Source organism: Mercenaria mercenaria, chromosome 2, assembly GCF_021730395.1.
Source record: "Mercenaria mercenaria strain notata chromosome 2, MADL_Memer_1, whole genome shotgun sequence".
Taxonomy (NCBI): Eukaryota; Metazoa; Mollusca; class Bivalvia; order Venerida; family Veneridae; genus Mercenaria; species Mercenaria mercenaria.
The window spans coordinates 62,538,743-62,560,481 of record NC_069362.1 but is presented as its reverse complement, the minus strand read 5'-3'; the positions used below and the strand labels follow the sequence as shown (position 1 = coordinate 62,560,481).

Genomic DNA, 21,739 nt, shown 5'->3' with positions numbered 1-21,739 from the left:
TTTGGTGTTATGAAACAGGTTAGGTTTTCTATTCCCCTATCCTTTCAAAAAGAAATACGGTCATAAATAATAATAATAATAATAATAATAATAATAATAACATAATTTATTACTTTTCGCAGCGTCTGGAAAATAATGATGATTTTTCATTTTTTTCCGAGTGTAAAAGAGCTATATTTTTTAAATAAAATTTGCAAAAAAAATCAACACACACATTTCATATCAGATGACGCGATTTATTACAGCGGTTTCTATACTTGTGTTTATTTAAGAGATATTTTTTATTTGAGGAATTATTAACTGGAAAGTATCAGTTAAACTGAGCTCAGCAATGGCTGTTTGTTGAGAGAGTTTCTTTTGCACGAAGGACCAAAATTAGGTTGAGACATTGAAAATACCCAGACATGATATATTTTCGTATGTTCCAGTTTACAAAATTATGCTATAAGAACGTGTCAACTGTATACAAAGTTCAGACATCTGTTATAATTGGCTAAAATATTTAGTTGTTACTAAAATATATGAAATCAGTGTACTGAAACATCTTAAAAAGTTTTCATTCGGTAAGTTAGTAATCTATTAGGTCATAGCCAATTGAATAGGATGACACTAAAATTTAGAAGTAACAAAACTTATATAATGCAAATGCCATATAACACCAGGTTTTTATCACCATAGAAAAAAAAATATTGAAACAGTTTGAGCAGTTTAGTAGCGGTATGTGATAAAAAAAGCCCCATGTGGTTCTGGGACGATCTGTGTATGAAAAGAATTGGAATCACTGCCTTACCCTTGCATGATCGTACGAGGCGACTAATAGGGTCTTAACACTTGGTTTTGCTGTAACTCTGTGATTCCAGCAGGTGTGCAAATTTTGATTCCATAACTCGTGTTTTTATTTCGATGTAAATGAGATGTGAAACCAAAATTTGTAGTCCTGTTTGGCGCCATATAACCTATACTGTGTAAATAAACAAATAAACAAACAGTATGTGATAAAAGGGTTATTATTCACAATAGCTTAATCTCCTGGATTTGTTACAGGCGGGTAACACTTGCCGCTTCAACACAACTTGTGATCCAGGATTGGCAGGCGGGTAACACTTGCCGTTTCAACACCACTTGTGATCCAGGACTGGCAGGCGGGTAACACTTGCCGCTTCAACACAACTTGTGATCCAGGATCCATTCGACCTGAACGGTGATATACTAGTGATTTTTTGTCATAACCAGTCGTGCAAAAAATACAGTGGAAATTATATAAAAATAATAGAATTTAGGTCTTTTATACTACCGTCGCCTTCAGGTTAAACAATGTTGTAAATCTGGTACTTTTTTTCTCAGTAACTGTTGTAATACATTAAATAAAGCACTACTGGATATGATCTGTATTTTGAAGTAGCACTGTTCTTGAAACGAAATACTAGATGTACAACATGAATTGAATTAGATGTGCACAAAAATAAGACAAAGGGGCTGTGCCTACTAAAATACTGTTTTCCTTGATTTAAGAAAGGGTATATTTTAAGAAATGAAATAAGGGATGGCCGGATGCATAAATGAGGAAGGAAAGATGGAATGATTCATATAATCTTTATGCAATGTGTGTGTGAAGCTAAATCTCACCAATGACTATTCTAACAAGAGCTCGTCGAACATGAAATGCCCCCCTTGATGCATTTAGTAATTGCACAAGGAACAGAAATTATATGCTCACTGTAAACAAAAGTACTACCATTCTGGTTTAATCTGACCTTGACCTTTAACCTATTAACCTAACAAGAGATTACAGATTAATCTTGGCGCCAGCCACTGAGCCATTTTTGAATGTTCCAAATTTCAAGACTAGCTCAAGGTCAAAATCAAGGTCAAATTTCATTTATGTACAAAACAATGTGTATGTGGTCCAAATTTGAAAGCGGTTGCTTGAGAAATGTGAAAGCAGGTCACTAGATCAATTTCAAGGTAAAGTTCATTTCGGTAAACAGAACTATGCATATGCTTCAAATTTGGAGGCTGTAGCTTGAGAAATGTGAAAGTAGGTAATAGATAAAAATCAATGTAAAATTTCAATTCAGAACACAAAAATTTGCATGCAGTCCAAATTTGAAGCCTGTACCTTCAAAAATGTGAAAGTAGGTCACTAGGTCAATCTTAAGATCAAAGTTCATTTCGGTACACAAAACTATGCATGTGGTTCAAATTTGAAGGATGTAGCTTGAGAAATGTGAAAGTAGGTCACTAGGTCAAAATCAAGGTCAAATTTTATTTCGGAACACAAAACTATGCAAATGGTCCAAATTTGAAGCCTGTACCTTCAGAAATGTGAAAGTAGGTCACTAGGTCAATCTCAAGATCAAAGTTCATTTCAGTACACAAAAGTACGCTTGTGGTTCAAATTTGAAGGCTGTAGCTTGAGAAATGTGAAACTAGGTCACTAGGTCAAAATCAAGGTTAAATTTTATTTTGGAACAAAAAAATATGCATGTAGTCCAAATCTGAAACCTGTACCTTCAAAAATGTGAAAGTAGGTCACTAGGTCAATAACAAGGTCAAAGTTTTTTTCAGTATACAAACCTATGCATGTGTCAAAATTTGAAGGCTGTAGGTACAAAAATGTGAAAGTAGGTCACTCGGTCAAGATCAAGGTCAACTCATATCAAGGTTCATCTTGCCACTCAAAACTATACATGTGGTCCATGTGGTCCAAATTTGAATGATGTAAGTTATGGACATGAAGATTCTAAGTTTTTCCCTATATAAGTCTATATGAACCATTTGACCTCTGAGGTAGGGCCATATTTGACCCGAGAGGGATAACTTGAACAAACTTGGTAGAGAACCACTAAATGATGCTACATTACAAAATACCAAAGCCATAGACTTTGCGGTTTGGACAAGAAGATTTTCAAAGTTTTTCCCTATATAAGTATATGTAAACCATATGACCCCCAGGGCGGAGCCATATTTGACCCTAGGGGAATAATTTGAATAATCTTAGTAGAGGATCACTAGATGATGTCATATACAAAATATCAAAGCCCTAGGCCCTGTGGTTTTGGACAAGAGGTTTTTCAAAGTTTTTTCCTATATAAGTCTATATAAACCATGTGACCCTAGGGGTGGGGCCATTTTTGACCCCAGGGAAATAATCTGAACAATCTTGGTAGAGGACCACTAGATTTTGCTACATACCAAATATCAAAGCCCTAGGCCCTATGGTTTTGGACAAGAAGATCAGAAACCATTTAACTGTTCCTGGCCAATGTGACCTTGACCTTTGACCTAATGACCTCAAAATCAATAAGGGTCATCTGCTGGTCATGGCCAACCTAACTATCAATTTTCCTGATATTAGGCCCAAGCGTTCTTGAGTTATTGCCTGGAAACCATTTTACTGTTCCTGGTCACTGTGACCTTGACCTTTGACATACTGACCTTAAAATCAATAGGGGTCACCTGCTGGTCATGACCAATCTCCCTATCAACTTTCGTGACCCTAGGCCTAAGCGTTTTTGAGTTATCATCCGGAAACTGTTTTACTGTTCAGTGTCACTGTGACCTTGACCTTTAACATACTGACCTCAAAATCAATAGGGTTCATCTGCTGGTCATTACCAACCCCCCTATCAACATTCATGATCCTAAGCCCAAGTGTTCTTGAGTTATCATCCGGAAACCGTTTTACTGTTCAGGGTCACTGTGACCTTGACCTTTAACATACTGACCTCAAAATCAATAGGGGTCATCTGCTGGTCATTACCAACCTCCCTGTCAACTTTCATGATCCTAGGCCTAAGTGTTCTTGAGTTACCATCCGGAAACCGTTTTACTATTCAGGGTCACTGTGACCTTGACCTTTAACATACTGACCTCAAAGTCAATAGGGGTCATCTGCTGGTCATTACCAACCTCCCTATCAACTTTCATGATCCTAGGCACAAGTGTTCTTGAGTTATCATCCGGAAACCGTTTTACTATTCAGGGTCACTGTGACCTTGACCTTTGACATACAGACCTCAAAATCAATAGGGATCATCTACTGGTGATGACCAACCTCCCTATCAACTTTCATGATCCTAGGCCCAAGCGTTCTTGAGTTATCATCCGGAAACGGATAGGTCTACATTCCGACCGACCGACCGACAGACCGACCGACCGACCGACCTACCTACCGACCGACATCTGCAAAACAATATACCCCTCATTTTTCAAAGGGGGGCATAATGAAATATATACAAGTCTACATATTACGGAATCCTGTTGGGGCCATTTATAATCGTTTGTGGGGTCAACACACGACAACGCGAAGTGACATAGCGACATTACGAAGTGACACCCGACAATCGCAAACGACGGCGACAATCCCAAACGACAATGTCGCGATATCCACTTTGAAATGTCGCCTTTCAAAAGCACGATATATCGCTATCTATCCTGGCACTTGCAGTGTTTTCGACCCGATATCAGGGTGCCGTATATCTTTCTTGATATACCGTCAGTTGACACGTGACCAGTGATATACGGTCAGTTGATCATGTGACCTTATGATCGATATTGTTGTCATAAGAAATTTTGCATTGAAACCATCACCATTGTGTTGAAAATGTCCGAACTAAGAAAATGAGTGGTCAAATAATGAGTTTTTATTCAAAAACGAAGAAGTTATTGCGATCTTTAATTGTAACCACATTACGGTGTCGGTGATTACGTCAATATATAAGTGACGTTATTACTAATATGACGTCATTATGGAGGTAGGTTACCTTCATATTTGTATGTCTAACCGGAAGCTAACGTGACGATATACGACGACGTTTACGACAAACTAAATGTGTTTGTATATTCATTCTTCTGAAAACAAATCACGAACCTTTCTCCGATCTGATGCTTTATGGTTTAATAAATCAGAAATAATGAATAAATTGCTGCAGAAACGCTTCAAAACAATGTTGCCTTAAAATGACGTCATTGACGTCATGACGTTACGTGTCAGTTACCGCGCAAAATTAATAGCTTTTAACTTGAAAGTACGTAATTCTGTGCATTTTCTTTATTTTAACTATTTTCAAATAACCATTATTTGCTGAATTATTTGTTATGAGTCTTTTACTCTGAATAATAATCAATATTTTGCTTCTTTTATGTAGTTATACTGAAACGTTATGCGGAATGTAAGAAAATGGATGATGGTAACCAATGTTATTTGGAATATAGTTAGGTGAAAGGTTACTTGTAACGGCCATTTTCAAATAAAAAATCTAGCAGTCTGATTTGTAATACCTATTTTTCAGGTTCCGTTGATAATTTGTTACTTATATACTAAAACTAAGATCTAAAATTGTTCAAATTTCAGTAGAAAATTATGGTTTATTGAATTCAATTGATGTTACCATGGAAACGAAGCCCGTGACCTATGTATCTAAATGTAAAATTCGAAAGCGTTGACACTGGTCTATTTAAGAAACACAGCTTCGGCTTTTTATTTTCATTTCAGCAATATTCATGAGAATAATAGCAGCATGCTGAACGATTTTTCCATGAAAAATGTCAGACGAGGGGTACTGCTGTAAGTATTCTAAGCTGTGAAATTTGTTTGAATAAATGCAAATAACACGAAAATATAACTTGCGTTAGAAATAATATGTTTTAAAGCTACATTAACTAGAAAGATAATCTTATCCAATTTTTTATATAAAAAATTACGACAAAAAGCAAGATATAAGCTATTTTAAACATCTCTGATGCCATGGTTATTGTAAACTTTAAGAAAAAGAGGGTACCATGTAAAGTGCTTGCTATTTTGCTAATAATATTTCCTAAATATTCCATGTTGGCCATTAACAGAATGGCACTGAAGCCGTCGAAAACCCCTATTTTTATACATAGTTGTTTAAAAATGAGAGAAAATGAGTTACATGGAAACACGAATCCCGCGACATATACATTTAAAGCTTATATTAAAAAGCTAACGTGCATACTAGTAAAATTATCAATTACGCAGACTTCTACGGATATCAATGAAACTAAAATACACTGAAAAGTGTTAAATATCCGTATTTTCCTTCTTCTTTTAATATGAAATACCTTTGGGGGGTCATGTTCTTCAAACCTGGATAAAAATTGAGCTTGAAGTGACAGAGACAAACGAAATTGAGATTGTGACACTTAAAACTTCATATTACGCGAAATACAAAAAAATGCTGCGGTTCAACTAATTGGAAATTACCCTTGTACCTACCTCCTTAAAACGGTTGTTGCACACTTATTTTTGTATAATAAATTGCCAAATATCGGAAAATGAAGTAATGACTCACGGCTCATCCGATAACCTCCTCCACCTCGCCAGATAAACTTTCTCATCTACGGCACTAACCTATTACTCTCTATGTCACTTCGCGTTGTCGAGCGTCATATCGCATTGTCGCTATGTCACTTCATAATGTCGCAATGTCACTTCGCGTTGTCGTGTGTCGACCCTGCAAACGCGACGGCGACATTATCAAACGACATGCGATAACTCAAACGACGCTCGACAACACGAAGCGACATTTTCCAAATGTCTTATCGTATGTCGCGTGTCGCGGGTTTGGGTGATGGTCGACGCGCGAAGTGACACTCGACAATACGAAGCGACATTTTCATAATGTCGTATCGCATGTCGCCCGTCTACCGGTGAAAAGGTAAAATAGTTCCATACTTTTCCGTACGGAAAATGTCCGTGTTTTTCTTTAACTTCAAATAATTGTAGAATGTTCCAAACACAAGATATTTTAATGTAATAACTTTTATATATTAAATTTAAACATTGTCTAAACGGATATGTAACTTGTATAATTTTACCGCCGACGGTTTCGTCGGAGGATCGTCTCTCAAAATGTATCAGTTTTCGTGAAAATATGCATACTTCTTCATATATTAAATAGAGGGGTGGTCCTTGTCTATGAAGCCATATCTTCATAACCTGATGTCCGATTTTGATAAATGATACCTGGTTGCAAAGGACCTAAAGAAAAGAGACCACGTCAGGTTCGAACCCGGTCGGCTAGGGGTCAAGGTCATAGGTCAAATTCCGGTAATATTCTCAAAATATGAACTTGTCAGAGCAGTCAAGACGGTCCTGAAAAACCCAAGCACTACCTTCACTGAGTCCAGTGACACCATTGAAGCAATTCTCACGGCTCCCTGGCTCGGGTCAGCTTAATCTTGGCCAGCACCCTACCGCATATAACAAGGTAAATAATTTTCTGATACCTGTCCTGAGCTCTGATGGCAATCATATGGACTTGTAAGTAGCTTAAATGTAAAGCCAAGTCATCTACGAACATATTCATATATATATAGTATAGGTAGGTACCTGGGGTGTTGAGACTCGAACAAGGTTCAAAATCTAAAAAAGTGTCATTATCAACTGATATTCAGTATAAATTACAATAATAATAATAATTTAAGAAATAGGACAGGTATCAGAAAATGACCAAACTTGTTATATGCGGTAGGATGCTGGCCAAGACTAAACTGACCCGACCCGGGGAGCCGTGAGAATTGATGAATTAGCCGGTATTAACCAAGATTAGCCGGTATTTATTCAAGTGAACACCGGTCGACGCACGACAATGCGATACGACATTATGAAAATTTCGCTTCGTATTGTCGAGTGTCACTTCGCGTGTCGTGTATCGTTTGGAATTGTCGCGCGTCGACCCTCACCCAAACCCGCGACACGCGACATACGATACGACATTTGGAAAATGTCGCTTCGCGTTGAACGTCGTTTGTGATTATCGCATGTCGTTTGATAATGTCGCCGTCGCGTTTGCAGGGTCGACACACGACAACGCGAAGTGACATCGCGACATTACGAAGTGACATAGCGACAATGCGATATGACGTTCGACAACGCGAAGTGACATCGCGATATATCGTGCTTTTGAAAGGCGACATTTCAATGTGGATATCGCGACGTTGTCCTTTGGGATTGTCGCCGTCGTTTGCGATTGTCGGGTGTCACTTCGTTATGTCGCTATGTCACTTCGCGTTGTCGTGTGTCGACCCCACAAACGCGACGGCGACATTATAAATGGCCCCAACAGGATTCCGTAACTTATAGTAAATCCTTTTTTTATAAAACAGATATTCAAAAGTTTGATATTCAAAATGTGTTGAAGACGTAATAATTATTCTGCCTAGCACATTTTGTACTAAATATAGTCGGTATTTACGCCGAGGATTTGTGACAATACCATTAGCTAATTTTATGTCGAATAACATTTAGTTACATTCGTAAATTGTCAGTATCAACGAAAACAAAATACCTACCTAGATATTGTATTTCCTAATGCGCAAAACCAGTACCAGATGTCGCGCAACCCATTTAAAGTGTATTCACAGCGGGAATTGTATTGCGCGTTTAGCGTGCGTGATTAGACACCCAGTAACTAAAACATGTGATGGTAATATGATACAAAATGTATTAACAGCCGGACCTTTTAACATCTGATAGCTTCATTTGTTTTTGTATTAAATGTAGTGATGTTTTTACACGATAAATGAACCCTTGTTTTGTTTTCTGTGTGGTGTGGAACACTTTATATTCTCCTGCCTAAACAATACTTTTAGTACAGACCAGCTTGCGGGGCAAAATATTGCCTAAACTTGTCTCAGTAGGATGTTCCCTTTTCTCTTCATTAGCTGTTGCTTGTAAAATCTCTTAGATTATTAGAATCTTATAGATATGTAGCATTACATATTTCCCGACAGGTAAAACAGAGCATAGTTTACTCTAAATACATGCAAACACAAAATTATGCTTTTGAATATGTCTAATAACAAAGTCCTTGTTGTAACTACATGTTAAACTGTTTCTGCCAGGTTCAGAAGCACAAACAATCCGTAAAATACTGTTGATTACAAGAGAAAACAGAATTAACTTCTGCAAAGAAATCTACACATCATATTGATAAAATACTTTAAATATATCTTATGCTTAAGCTTTAACCGCCTCGATAGCCTAGTGGTAGAGCGTCCGTTGGAGAGCGGGAGGTCGTGGGTTCGATCCCCGGCCGCGTCATACCAAAGACGTGAAAAATGGTACTAGTATCTCCCTTGCTTGGCGCTCAGCATTAAAAGGGAAACTGGCCTCTTCTCTCATACCCTCGTGGCGATAGATTCCATCAGGAATGAGGTGCCGAGAATGATTAATATAAGTTGTAGAAATTGCTTCACAATCGACCTAAAATAAATTATGTATAAAGTAAGCTTTCCCAAATTCTAATTACTTTATAAGATAAAATGTCGCGTGTGCGCGCAAGATAAGATGTCGTGAGCACGAGATAAGATATCGTGCACTCCACATAAGATGTCGTGCGCACGATAAAAGATGTCGTGATGCATGTCATCAAGTTTAAAAGTTCTTTAACGACGATATTTTCAGTTTTACACATGCTAAAGAACAAGTTTTATATTATTTATATAATAATATAACTGTAGTAGAATTATGTATGTAATAAAAAAATATAAGATTTGCTTCGAGAAATTTGTATTGTTCTTTCGCGGAATATCGCGCAATATTTCCGTTGCAGAACTCGTGCATATTTCTCAATGCAAATCTAATATTCTATAAATACGAGGTTGCAAATATGACATTATGTGACGCTGCCAATATAACATAATGTGACATTGCCAATATGATACAATGTTACACTGCCAATATGACACAATGAGACACTGCCACTATGATACAATGTGATGGTGCCAGTAAGACACATAACTGTACCACTGCCAATATTATACAATAAAACGCTGCCGATATGACAAAATGTAACACTGCCAGTATGACACATAGTGACATTGCCATCTCGATACCATGTAATATCGCCAGTAAGACACATAAATGTACCATTGCCAACATTACACAATGTAACGCTGCCAATATGACACAATGTGACACTGTCAATATGAAACAATGTGACACTGCCAATTTGAAATTATATGGCACTGCCAATATGAAATAAGTTGACGCTGCCCGTGTGACACAATGTGACGCTTCCAGTATGACACAATTTAATGGATAGACCATTTACGGCGGATGAGTAGACTGGTTTCGAATGTAACACTACTATTACTTTCGAAGTAAATATACCAGTATGCGTCAACATATTTGGATATTTAACATAGTAGGATTAAAACATCTTCAGATAGTTACCAAGGTGGGATTAAAAGAGTGTGGTTTAATATCAATGTTTAGTTGATACTTAAAGAAATAAATGACACACAAATGAAAGGTTCGGTCAATTCTGTAGTTATAAGAAAAATGGATTATGTGCAAACACTCAGTGCTGCTTAGTGGAGAAATTCATGGAACATCTTCGCATTGAAAAGAAATAACATGGTTTAGTTATTGTTGCAGACATTGCATGCGTGGAACATGTTCGCATTTTGAAGACAAATACCCAATCTAAATAAGGCTGCAGACATTGTATGTCTGGAACATGCTTGCACCATATAGGAGAATTACTGCGATTCAAATATTGCTGCAGACACCCAATGCGTAGAGCATATTTGCACAATTGGTGCATATACTGTGTGAGTGAAACATGTTGGATCTTTCTGGAGAAATACGGTGATTTAGATACTGCTGTAGACAAATAATGCGGGGAACATGTTTGCACTATTGAGAAGAAATACTGCGATTTAGATATTGCTGCAGACACTCAATGCGGGGAACATTTTTGCACCATTGGTGCAGATACTGTATAAGTGAAACATGTTCGGATCTTTTAGGAGAAATACGGCGATTTAAATACTGCTGCAGGCACTCAATGCGGGGAACATGTTTGCACCACTGAAAAGAAATACCCCGCTGTATATATTGCTGCAGGCAGTCAATGCGGGAAACATGTTCGCACCAATGAGGAGAAATACCGCGCTTTAGATATTGCTGCTGACACTCAATTTGGGTAACATGTTCGCACCATTGAGAAGAAAAATAGCGATTTAGATATTGCTGCAGACACTCAATTCGTGGAACATGTTCGCACTATTGAGGAGAAATACCGCGCTTTAGATACTACTGTTGACACTCCTCAATTCGGGTAACATGTTCGCACCATTGAGGAGAAATACCGCGATTTTGATATTGCTGCAGACACTTATGCGTAGAACATATTCGCACCGTAGAGAAGAAATACCGCATTTTGAATATTGCTGTAGACACCGTATGAGTGAAACACGCTCTCATCACTGAGGAGAAATACTGCCGCAGACATTGTATGAGTGAAACATGTTTATATCACTGGGTAGAAATACAGTGTTTTAGATATTGCTTCAGACACTTATTGTGGGGAACATGTTCGCATCATTGTGTTGAAATACCGCGATTTGGATATTGCTACAGACGAACAATGCAAAGAACATGTTCACACCATTGAGGAGAAACACCGCGTTAAGATATTGAATTAAACGCTTTAGATATTGCTGCAGACAATGTATAAGTGAAGTATGTTTGCACTAAAGAGGAGAAATACCGCGTTAAAGAGATTTCTACAGACATTGTATGCATGGAACGTTTTCGCACCACTGATAAGAAATACCGCGCTTTAGACAGGTCAAATAAAACACACTATATCATAAAATCAAAACTTTTGAATGACATAAACAAACACGGGATTCGAACCTATTTAATTTATATTCAAAAACCTAATTGGTCGACCTGCTGTGTTATCGGGTCAGTTCCCAAATACTGTCAACTAATTAAAACGGTATTTTGTATACAATTGTTTGACAAATCTGGCTACCCGTTCTAAAGGTCAAAGTATGATCAATGAATTATTTCATATCTTTATCTACTGTGCCTACAAGCTAAACTCAATAGGGAAAGCGCAAATCTACGGATCGTGGGGTCCTGAGTTCTATACCTGGGCGGGGCGTTTGTTCTTCGTGGCGATTTGATAAAAGACATTGTGTCTGAAATCATTCGTCCTCCATCTCTGATTCAAATGGGGAAGTTGGCAGTTACGTGCGGAGAACAGGTTTGTACTGGTACAGAATATAGGAACTCTGGTTAGGTTAACTGACCTCCGTTACATAACTGAAATACTGTTGAAAAATGGCGTTAAACCCAAAACAAACAAACAAAACTTTATTTACGGTAAGACGTGTGGTACATTTGTCTTTAAGTGGCACTATATCAAAAAGCTAATCGTAGCACATTTCTGCGCAACCAAGTTGCGACACACGTGACTAAATGTATAAAAAGATAGCATACTTGAAACAAAGTTGAACAAAGTGAATACGGCCTGCATTTTAAAATGAATTCTTTAACTACTTTATATTCTGTGCTGGCGCTGCTTTTTGGATATCAGTCCTATGCGGGTAATGTCGGATGTTTTTATATAGATGATTGCATTGTTTGTAATTTTCTTCAACGTGTTTTCACTGTAAAATTAGCAAATTAAAAAAATACATCTTTGATTTTATAGAGTACCAGGGAATTCGAGAGAAACGATTTGTAGGTAAGTTTATTTTTACTACAGAATTCTTTGTCGCAATACAATGCATTTAAATGTAATAGCATTATCTAAGTTAAGTAAAACATAAACTGATGAAACGCTGTTCACGCACTAAAATTTGCCCCCGCGAAAAAGCAAATCTTTCATCATGTGTAAAATTTGCAAAAAAAAGGAAAGAAAGAAAAGATCCAAATCCAAATACTCCTCGCAGTATGGCTGGAAAATCATTTTGGAATTAATTTTTCATTGCATAAGATTAGAAAGTATTTATATTGAAAATTTTACAGCCAAACATATCATTTAGTCTAGCTTCGTATGTCAAAAACATCCGTCTTCATTGATATAAATATGACAGAAGTATATTTATATCTCGATCTATCACAAATAAATTTTATAAGCTTAATTATTATACTGTACATGTATAAACCTAAGCTAATTTCGAGCGGACGCAAATTTTACACCGGCGTGCAATATTAGGTTATGTGGAAAGGCCAATAAATGATTTCTTTGAGACAAATAGCAGACACTCATTTTGTCTCTCGTAAATACAAATGTGAAAGTTCTTGCAAATATATTTTCTCTTCTTATGAAGACTTAAACATATACTGGTTTGATATGTTAATATTTACCAAGCAGACGATGGGCTGATCCCAGTGACGAACGGTTGCAAGCAGATGATAGACGTATCTAGTGACGGCAATATTTTATCACCTAATTTTGGCTTGTCCAACTACCCGTCAGATTCGATATGTACGTGGATGCTACGAGTTCCCGCTGGCGAAGTAATACGACTACAGTTTAATACTTTCAAGTGAGTTTAGTTTTTAACACCGATACTTATGTCGTATACGCAATATTGAATGGTCCTTAAGTTCGTATCAATTGTATAGGACTCTACGACATAAAAGCAATGCAACCTCTGCTTCTGATTCCCCATTTGCATCACGAAGTATAATGAACATGTTAAGATTTTGCGAACATTATAATACAAATTCCTGCGATGTGGTTATATTGTATGTCCTATTTGAAATTAGCGAGTTTCATCAAGTAAATATAATAGCACCACACTGACTGAAGTCATCACAAAAGAGAACATAACACATGCAAGATATAAAATACTTGTAAAACGGAATCAATAATGTGTTCATATGCACTAGGATTTTATACACTTCCTTTTTCATTCTAATAAAAAAGACTTGAGAACACGAGGCAATGTTCGAGGGATTATTTGCGAATCTTCGATGGAATCGATGCATTTGCAACAGTTCTTGGTAATTTATGTGGGGACTTTATTCCCTCTGATGTCGTATCAACAGGAAACCAGATGCTGCTGATGCTACGAACAGACTCCACCAATGAATATGAAGGATTCAATATAACGTACATGCATGAAAATAAAACAGGTAGTCTTCTTTTTAAATTGCTGTTCTGTTAAATCTCAATTAACACGAGATAAAATAACCAGATCTGGAAAGTTGCAAAATAAGCAACCATGAAGTGAGAGACAATGGAATGTGCAACGTCTCTCACCCACAATAGTGGAACTCACTAAAACAGAAGCAAGATTCTAACACGACCAGATTTATTTTCCTACAAAGAATTCTGAAAATTGTGTGTTATTATACAACAATTCATTTTTCTGACGTCACAATTGCACTGTCGTGATATAATTCCTTCGCATCTGAACCCCGAACAATGATTTTATTCAACGACAAATCACAAAATAAGATTTATTATTTCTTAATTCAAATCTTCAAATTTGCCGAGACATTTATCCCTGTTATTTCGCATATTACTTACTTTAATAGTCCTTACATGTACGTTGTTAATTGAGTAGGATATGATGAAACGTAAGACTTGATACTTTGTTTTAAAGCGGATTTATTAGCTATTGCTACCGGTGTAAAGGGGAGGCATTTGCAACCAAAAATAGTTTGTCAAAAATATCTGAATTCTAACACGACCCGTTCCATTTTCCTATTAAACAAAAAAGGCTGAAAACTATGTGTTATTAAACAACAATTCATTTTTCTGACCTCACAATAATTACGTCATAGTTTCAAACGGCATAGCGGCGCGCTGGAAAAGAAACCAACAGAAAACAGGCAAATATTTAATAATTTCACACAAATGCTTCTTGTGTGATCCTCTACCAAGATTGTCCAAATTATACTGATTCATCAAAAAACATGGCCGCCAGGGGCGTGGTCACTTTTTCCTATATGTATATAGTTGAAACTTTAAAAAATCTTCTTGTGTGAAACTGCTAGTCTGAGTTTAAAACAATTTTACACAAATGGTCCTTGCCTTGTGTGACGCTCTACCAAGATTGTTCAAATTATACCGATTCGTCAGAAAACATGGCCACAGAGGGCGTGGTTACTTTTCCCTATATGTATATAGTGGAAATTAAAAAAAAATCTTCTTGTGTGAAACTGCTAGCCCGATTTTAAAATAATTTTACACAAATGGTCCTTGTGTGACCCTCTACCAAGATTGTTTAAATTATTTTGATTCGTCAAAAAAGCATTGCCGCCAGAGGGCGTGGTCACTTTTCCCTATACAGGTATGTATAAAGTGGAAACTTTAAAAAAATCTTCTTGTGTGAAACTGCTTGCCCGATTTTAAAATAATTTTACACAGTGGTCCTTTTGTGACCCTCTACCAAGATTGTTCAAATAATTTTGATTCGTCAAAAATCATGGCCGCCAGGGTGCGTGGTCACTTTTCCCTATATGTATATAGTGGAAATTAAAAAAAAATCTTCTTGTGTGAAACTGCTAGCCCGATTTTAAAATAATTTTACACAAATGGTCCTTGTGTGACCCTCTACCAAGATTGTTCAAATAATTTTGATTCGTCAAAAAAGCATGGCCGCCAGAGGGCGTGGTCACTTTTCCCTCTATATATAAAGTGGAAACTTTATGAAACTAGTGGCCCGATTTTAAAGTAATTTTACACAAATAGTCCTTGTGTGACCCTCTACCAAGATTGTTCAAATTAAACCGTTTCATCAAAAAACATGGCCGCCAGAGAACCTGGTCACTTTTCTCTATATGTTTATTATATAGTGGAAACTTTAAAGCTCTTCTTGTGTGAAACTGCTGGCCCGATTTTAAAATAATTTTACACAAACTCTCTACCAAGAGCTTTCAGATTATACTGATTCGTCAAATAGCTTGCCCGATTTTAAAATAATTTTACACAAGTGGTCCTTTTGTGACCCTCTACCAAGATTGTTCAAATAATTTTGATTCGTCAAAAATCATGGCCGCCAGGGTGCGTGGTCACTTTTACCTATATGTATATAGTGAAAACATTAAAAATCTTCTTTTGTGAACTGCTAGCCCGATTTTAAAATGATTTTACACAAATGGTTCTTGTGTGACCTCCTACAAATACTGTTCAAAATTTTCTGATTCGTTAAAAACATGGCCGCAAGAGGTTGTGGTCTCTTTTCATCAACAATTTCTTTAAACAATATCTCCGCCAAAGCCACTGAATGGATTTTGATGAAACTTTACACAAATTATCTCTGGGTAGTCCTCTTTCAAAATGTTTAAATGGTTCCGGTTCATTGAACATAGGGTCTTTTTGGTTAAAATAGGGTTTCAGCTATCAGACTTTAAAAAGCCTTTTCTCTAGAGCTTTGATATTTTGTATGTGATATAAGTAAGGGCTACGCCCCTGTGTCTGACATATACTTACCATAGGCTTTATATAAGGAACTTTGAAAATCTTCTCTGAATCAGTAAAGCTAGAGCCTTGATATCTGGCGTGTAATTTCAGATTTGTAATTTCTACCGTAATTGTTAAAATTATTGCCCTAGGTTCAAAAATGTGTGTGACATAAAATATAGTATAGGCTTACGTAGAAGAAACCTAACTATGTACTTATGCAAACACACTTAAAGCCTTGTACACAGGTAAGCGCTTTAGGGTCAATGACCGACCCTCTTGTATTTTTTTGCGTTCGTTACGTTTTTTTTACGTTTTTACAAAGGCAGCTAAAATAATAATATGAAAACATGTTTGCGTGGTTCAATATCATCCAATCATAAACGTCCAACAAACAAAACTGTCCGAACGATAAACCCAGAACAATCCGAATTTTCAATGTCTGGGATGACTGTGACTCAATGCAGACTTGGAGCGCCGGTATAAATTACGGACTCCAGTATATACCGGATTAACTAAATTTGAACAATAAATATCTTAAAGACATATATTTTGTAACCATGGTGATACTAACCCTAACCTTTAGTCAGTATTTTATGCATATTATACACTAAATGCGTGCGGACATGCAAAAATATGCATATTTTTGCCGTGCGCTACAATTGATAATCACTTTCGGGCATGCGCAGAAGACCGCTCCAACTCTGCAACTAGTTACATCGGTCTGAGATACGTCGAGGTCAGGCTAAATTCCGTCCAAAATTCGGTCCGGTCAAAATTATAAACTGGATTTTTCTACGTCTTGCTTTCTGAAATGCCGTTTTTAGCTTTTTAATGTATTTATTTACAAAACACAACTGTGTGTAATCCTTATTTAGAGAATAACATGTGCGGTAGACCAGCCATACAACCAAGAGAAGACCACAGAAGACAACATTCAGCTATTGGACGGACGGCGTTGCCACATAGTTGGCCATGGATGGTTTCGCTCCGGATTAATGGTAGCCACACGTGTGGTGGAGCAATCATACATGAAAAATGGGTTTTAACAGCAGCTCATTGTTTTGAACGGTTAGTTTAAATGTTGTTTGCTTAAATGTTTATTGCTCCTACCAGGTGTTATAATAAAGTTTAACGTATCTAACCGAATCGGTCATGTGTCTATTTCACTCATACAGTATTTTTTTAAGAATTACAGACTCGAGCTGCACACATCCAGATTTATGTACTTTTTTAGAAATTTAGAAAGTGATTTATTTTGTTGGTAATTGCAACAGAAAGAAAATTTTTAGTGCGTTTTATGAACTTTATATCTATGATAACACTATTTTAGGCAAAGAGATCTGTAGAAAACTCTCAGTTTAAATACGTAAATCAATTGCTACCAGTATTTGGATTTGATGTTGATCTGGTTGTATGTCCCTTTAAAAAAGCAAGACTTGTAAATGATTTGTATATATCTACCTAAATGTAAGTTATAGCATGAATAGAGTAAACTGATATATTTGTTTATACATGACCACATGTATCTTTACGATAACAGTGGTCGATGTTTCAATAAGATCTGGTATAAAATATTTAAGTGAGTTACGAAGAACAAATATACAGTTGATAGTGGTAATAACACTTATAAACTTCTTCATATTTTAAGTAATCGACATATAATAGAATGGACAGTAGCAGCGGGCAAAATCAACAAAGAGAAAGCAGAAAACGTCGAGCAGATACGCCATGTGGAAAGAATTATTGTTCACTCGAGCTACATGACTACAGTAAATGATATAGCACTGGTTAAATTGGAATCACCGTTTACTTTGAATAGTTACGTCAGTATTGTATGTCTACCAAAAGAAGAACCAAAACAATATCAGCAAGGCTACGCTACAGGATGGGGAGAAGTTTTAGGTAAAATATCTCTTGATTCACCGTTATGTATATTTGTGCTGCATTTATTATTTAAAACGAAGATCATGTTTCTATTATAGTTGCCAGAATAGTAACATATTTTGGAATGTCTAGTCTGTAGTCGATGATAGTAGAACAAATTCTTAGAAGTGTAGTTTTGTAAACATGTTGTAGACAAGCCTTGAACTAGTAGTCTTATATCTAGGGATTTTATTATTATCATTATTATTATTATTATTATATCACATTTATATAGCACTCTTTTCATGCACGTGTACACGTTCAAAAGTGCTTCACAGAAAAAATGCAAAAATACTAACAAATACGCATACAAAAATAATGCATTCTACATTAACAAAATTCATAGCTGTAAAACGTATAGATTAAACAGGATAAACATACATACATATTTAAAAGTATTTAGGTTACCCTAGGATAAAATACTGTTCTACGCAGTTTTATGAAGAAGAAGAAAAAAAGCATCAATGTATCGGTCAACTTCATACTCTTAAGAAAGATCATATGGTTGATAAGGAACGAACACATGCATGTCCTAAACAATGCAAATGGTCATCACATACTGAAAACTATTGTATTGACTAGATATAATTATCACATTATATGATCTTAAATCCGTCTATGTTTCTCTGTATACTGCCAACCCCTCTCGCGAGTTTTACAGTCATTACGGATTGCAAATACATTAAATCGAAGAAAACAAATAATAAAGATTAGATTATACTAAGTATGTATCTTACGGTGGTTTGTGTCTACATTTAGTCCTTGCAGTATATACCGAAAAAGTGTTAGAAAAGTGCAGTGTGGCTTTGGTGCAAGTAGGACTAAACTATATGGAAGCTAGATCTATGTACATAATAAATAATTGATGTACCGGTGCAAGTTGCCAGTTTATACACAGAGAATACAAAATGGATTGTTTCATGTCTTACATAAGATAAATAAAGAATGAAGTTTAATTTAAGTTAAGCCGCCACAACAAATTGTAGAACACACCTCAACTATGTATATTACAGACAAATGTTGTCCAGGTAAACTTATGCAGGTCATGTTACCAATTATGCCAAGAAGTTGGTGTATAAAGACCAATCATCTAGGTGATCAAGTAACCGAGGAAGTGTTCTGCGCTGGTTTTGGAGAACGCGGACTAGACACATGTCAGGTAAGTATAACTTATGCTTTTCATTATTATTTTCTTGTTCTTTTTTGTGAGTAAGTATAATAATTACAAATCATTCAACGAAGTTCATGTATAAAAAATGGACAGAAATGCAATAGAAACAAACATTTTCAAAGAACGTTGCCTTCTTATACTAAAACCATATATAATAGTGTACATACATATACATTGTACAATATATATGTATGTACAAAACTATATATTTGCACGAGAGTATTATTAGTTACATTGCTTGTTTTTGACAGGGTACGATACTCTGTCGAGAAAATCCATATCAGGCGAGAGCCCATAGTGATCGGCTTCATCTGCCTGTTGGATGTTTGCAAACACTATATACATAAAAATTGTTTTTGTTTTGAGTGTGACTCTTTTCTAAAGTGTCTAAATCTCTTTATAGTAAAACTAATGTAGTGGAATTTAACATGGGTATACTGACTATCTGTACTTCAAGATAAGCACATTTAAGTTTCTTTGATAACTGAAAAACCTGATGAAAATATTCGTAAATGCAGAGATGACGAATTAGACATTTTACTCTGTGTACACATTCTTGCGTAACTTATGTTGGACGTTCTTGCGTTGAAGTATTGCATCTGTTTTTGAAAACCACCTTTTCGCATTTCAGGGAAGCAGTGGTGACCCTTTTGTTGTACAAGAGTCGAATGTTTGGTTTATTTATGGAATTTCAACGTATGGCTCCCTTTGTGAAGGTGGGTTTGAACTGATATAAATAGTAAACATTGCAAGTTTTATGTGTCGCACTTAATATAAATGATTGTGAAATTGCCGATATGTTCAAACGTAAATGATATTTTCAACGTTATTATAAATTTATCACGTATTAAACGTTAGATTTCTGCACGTAGACGGTGTGTTTGTATGTTTCAACACCCAAGTTCTAAACAAATTTGTGTATTCTTAATGACCGTAACGAGGTATATTATGTTACAATTTCAGCGGTAAAGTTTCTTGGGGTCTTTACAAAGGTATTCAGCTATGTCAACTGGATCAGGGAGGAAGTCGGAGCTAATTTTTAGATAATAGAGTTTGTGATCAAACCTTCTGTCTCTACAAATACTACGTCCAGCTGTAGAAGCAGAAATAAAGATTTCTTGAAGCGTTTGATACACTTACAAATGCTTTTAACTTTTTATTCAATAAATAAAATGTTGACTGATATTGATAAGAAAAAAGACGACGAAATAAGTTGTTTGTAATTGAATTGAAATTTTCAGCGCTTTGTTATTACAAATAGCTGATTCCAAAAAAAAATAAATATAAGTTTTAGATACCTGCCTTCTTATCAACACTACAGTGCTAGTTACTCTAGTCAAAGCTATAATCAAAGTGACCAAATATGATATTTAATGTTGTTAGTCTGGCTCCCAGTCTAGCCCACAGCTCTCTCGTGTTAATAGAACTGATTCAGTTTTATCATGTGTTTACTGGGCCACTATCGCGAAGTTTCTTCCGAACGTCTCTTGTCAAAGTAAATTTAAGCACTAACAAAGAGTCCCTTACGCATTAAGGTATTGGACCCCTAATAGTAATGTTTAAAAAATGGCATTTGCTTGGTATATTCTTAAAGTTGAACATGATTCGCACTATGTTGCAAATTTTAAACAACTTTTACCGTTTTTATTTCGAAATGTGATTATGCGCTGCCATGTATAGCTCCTTTGAGAGATGAAAAAAATTGACGACGAAGTCGCATATAAAATGCTAGTTGGGCGTAAAATATCAGAACGGCATAATACCGCTGCTATATCATCATATATATCTCACGAATGAGTTATCTTGAAATAATAAATGATAAATGTCTATAAAGCCTTTCAAATATTTGCTCGTACAGTGTGTGAGATATCTTACACACTTTAAGGAATACATGGTTGAATGTCCAGACAGATAGCCATGATTATATTTTCATATGTGTTTACTAGTGTATAAGTGTACATGGAACCAAACGTTTGCAGAGAATTCATTACAACATTAATTTTGATAAAAGAAACATCAAACTATTGTTAAACAATTATAAAACACAAAATAAAACTGTCAATTTTATTTTTTTTAGGGTGTCTCAAGTAAACAGATTTAATGAGACAGAATTCTAACTCCAGCATTGAAAAATTAAGGTCGAAACCTGTGGGTCTGTTTTGAATTTTGCTCACTTCATTCAAAAATAACCTTGGGGCATAAGTAAAACCTACCTGCATTTCTTCCACAATATATAGTCTAAAGAATGAAGGCAAAATAGAGAACTTTTACCGCATGTAACTCAGTATTTTTAAAGATGTCTAACTCTACCCCTCCTGATTTAGACGTAAATTCACTTTGAACAGCAAGAAATCGCTTACAAAATGAAACTTTTCCACTTTTGTACAATACATCCATAATAAGTCTTGAAAGAAGTAAAAACTTACTAGAAAAAAGGTAAATATGGAGAAAAAAA

The 21,739-nt window shown here is 35.9% G+C and overlaps 1 protein-coding gene across 2 annotated transcripts; it reads left to right on the top strand.

Annotated features, from left to right (window-relative positions):
* The first annotated feature begins 12,237 nt into the window (after positions 1-12,237).
* LOC123564131 (coagulation factor IX-like) lies at positions 12,238-20,543 on the top strand. Of its 2 annotated transcripts, none has more exons than XM_045357476.2 (9): positions 12,238-12,372; positions 12,480-12,512; positions 13,143-13,320; positions 13,704-13,912; positions 17,066-17,258; positions 17,839-18,092; positions 19,127-19,272; positions 19,916-20,000; positions 20,248-20,543. In XM_045357476.2, exons 1-9 carry the CDS (start codon positions 12,309-12,311, stop codon positions 20,325-20,327), a joined length of 1,242 nt encoding a protein of 413 aa, XP_045213411.2. In that variant the 5' UTR covers positions 12,238-12,308; the 3' UTR covers positions 20,328-20,543. The 2 variants fall into 2 exon arrangements, with proteins under 2 accessions (XP_045213411.2, XP_045213412.2); XM_045357477.2 differs by having other exon boundaries at positions 12,239-12,372; positions 13,146-13,320.
* The last annotated feature ends 1,196 nt before the right edge of the window (positions 20,544-21,739 follow it).

Excerpts from the sequence above, each read along its gene's own strand:
- LOC123564131 (XM_045357476.2), top strand. The coding sequence starts at position 12,309 with ATGAATTCTTTAACTACTTTATATTCTGTGCTGGCGCTGCTTTTTGGA. Across the intron at positions 13,913-17,065 it reads CATGCATGAAAATAAAACAG|AGAATAACATGTGCGGTAGA; the intron begins GTAGTCTTCTTT and ends ATCCTTATTTAG. Across the intron at positions 17,259-17,838 it reads GCAGCTCATTGTTTTGAACG|TAATCGACATATAATAGAAT; the intron begins GTTAGTTTAAAT and ends TCATATTTTAAG.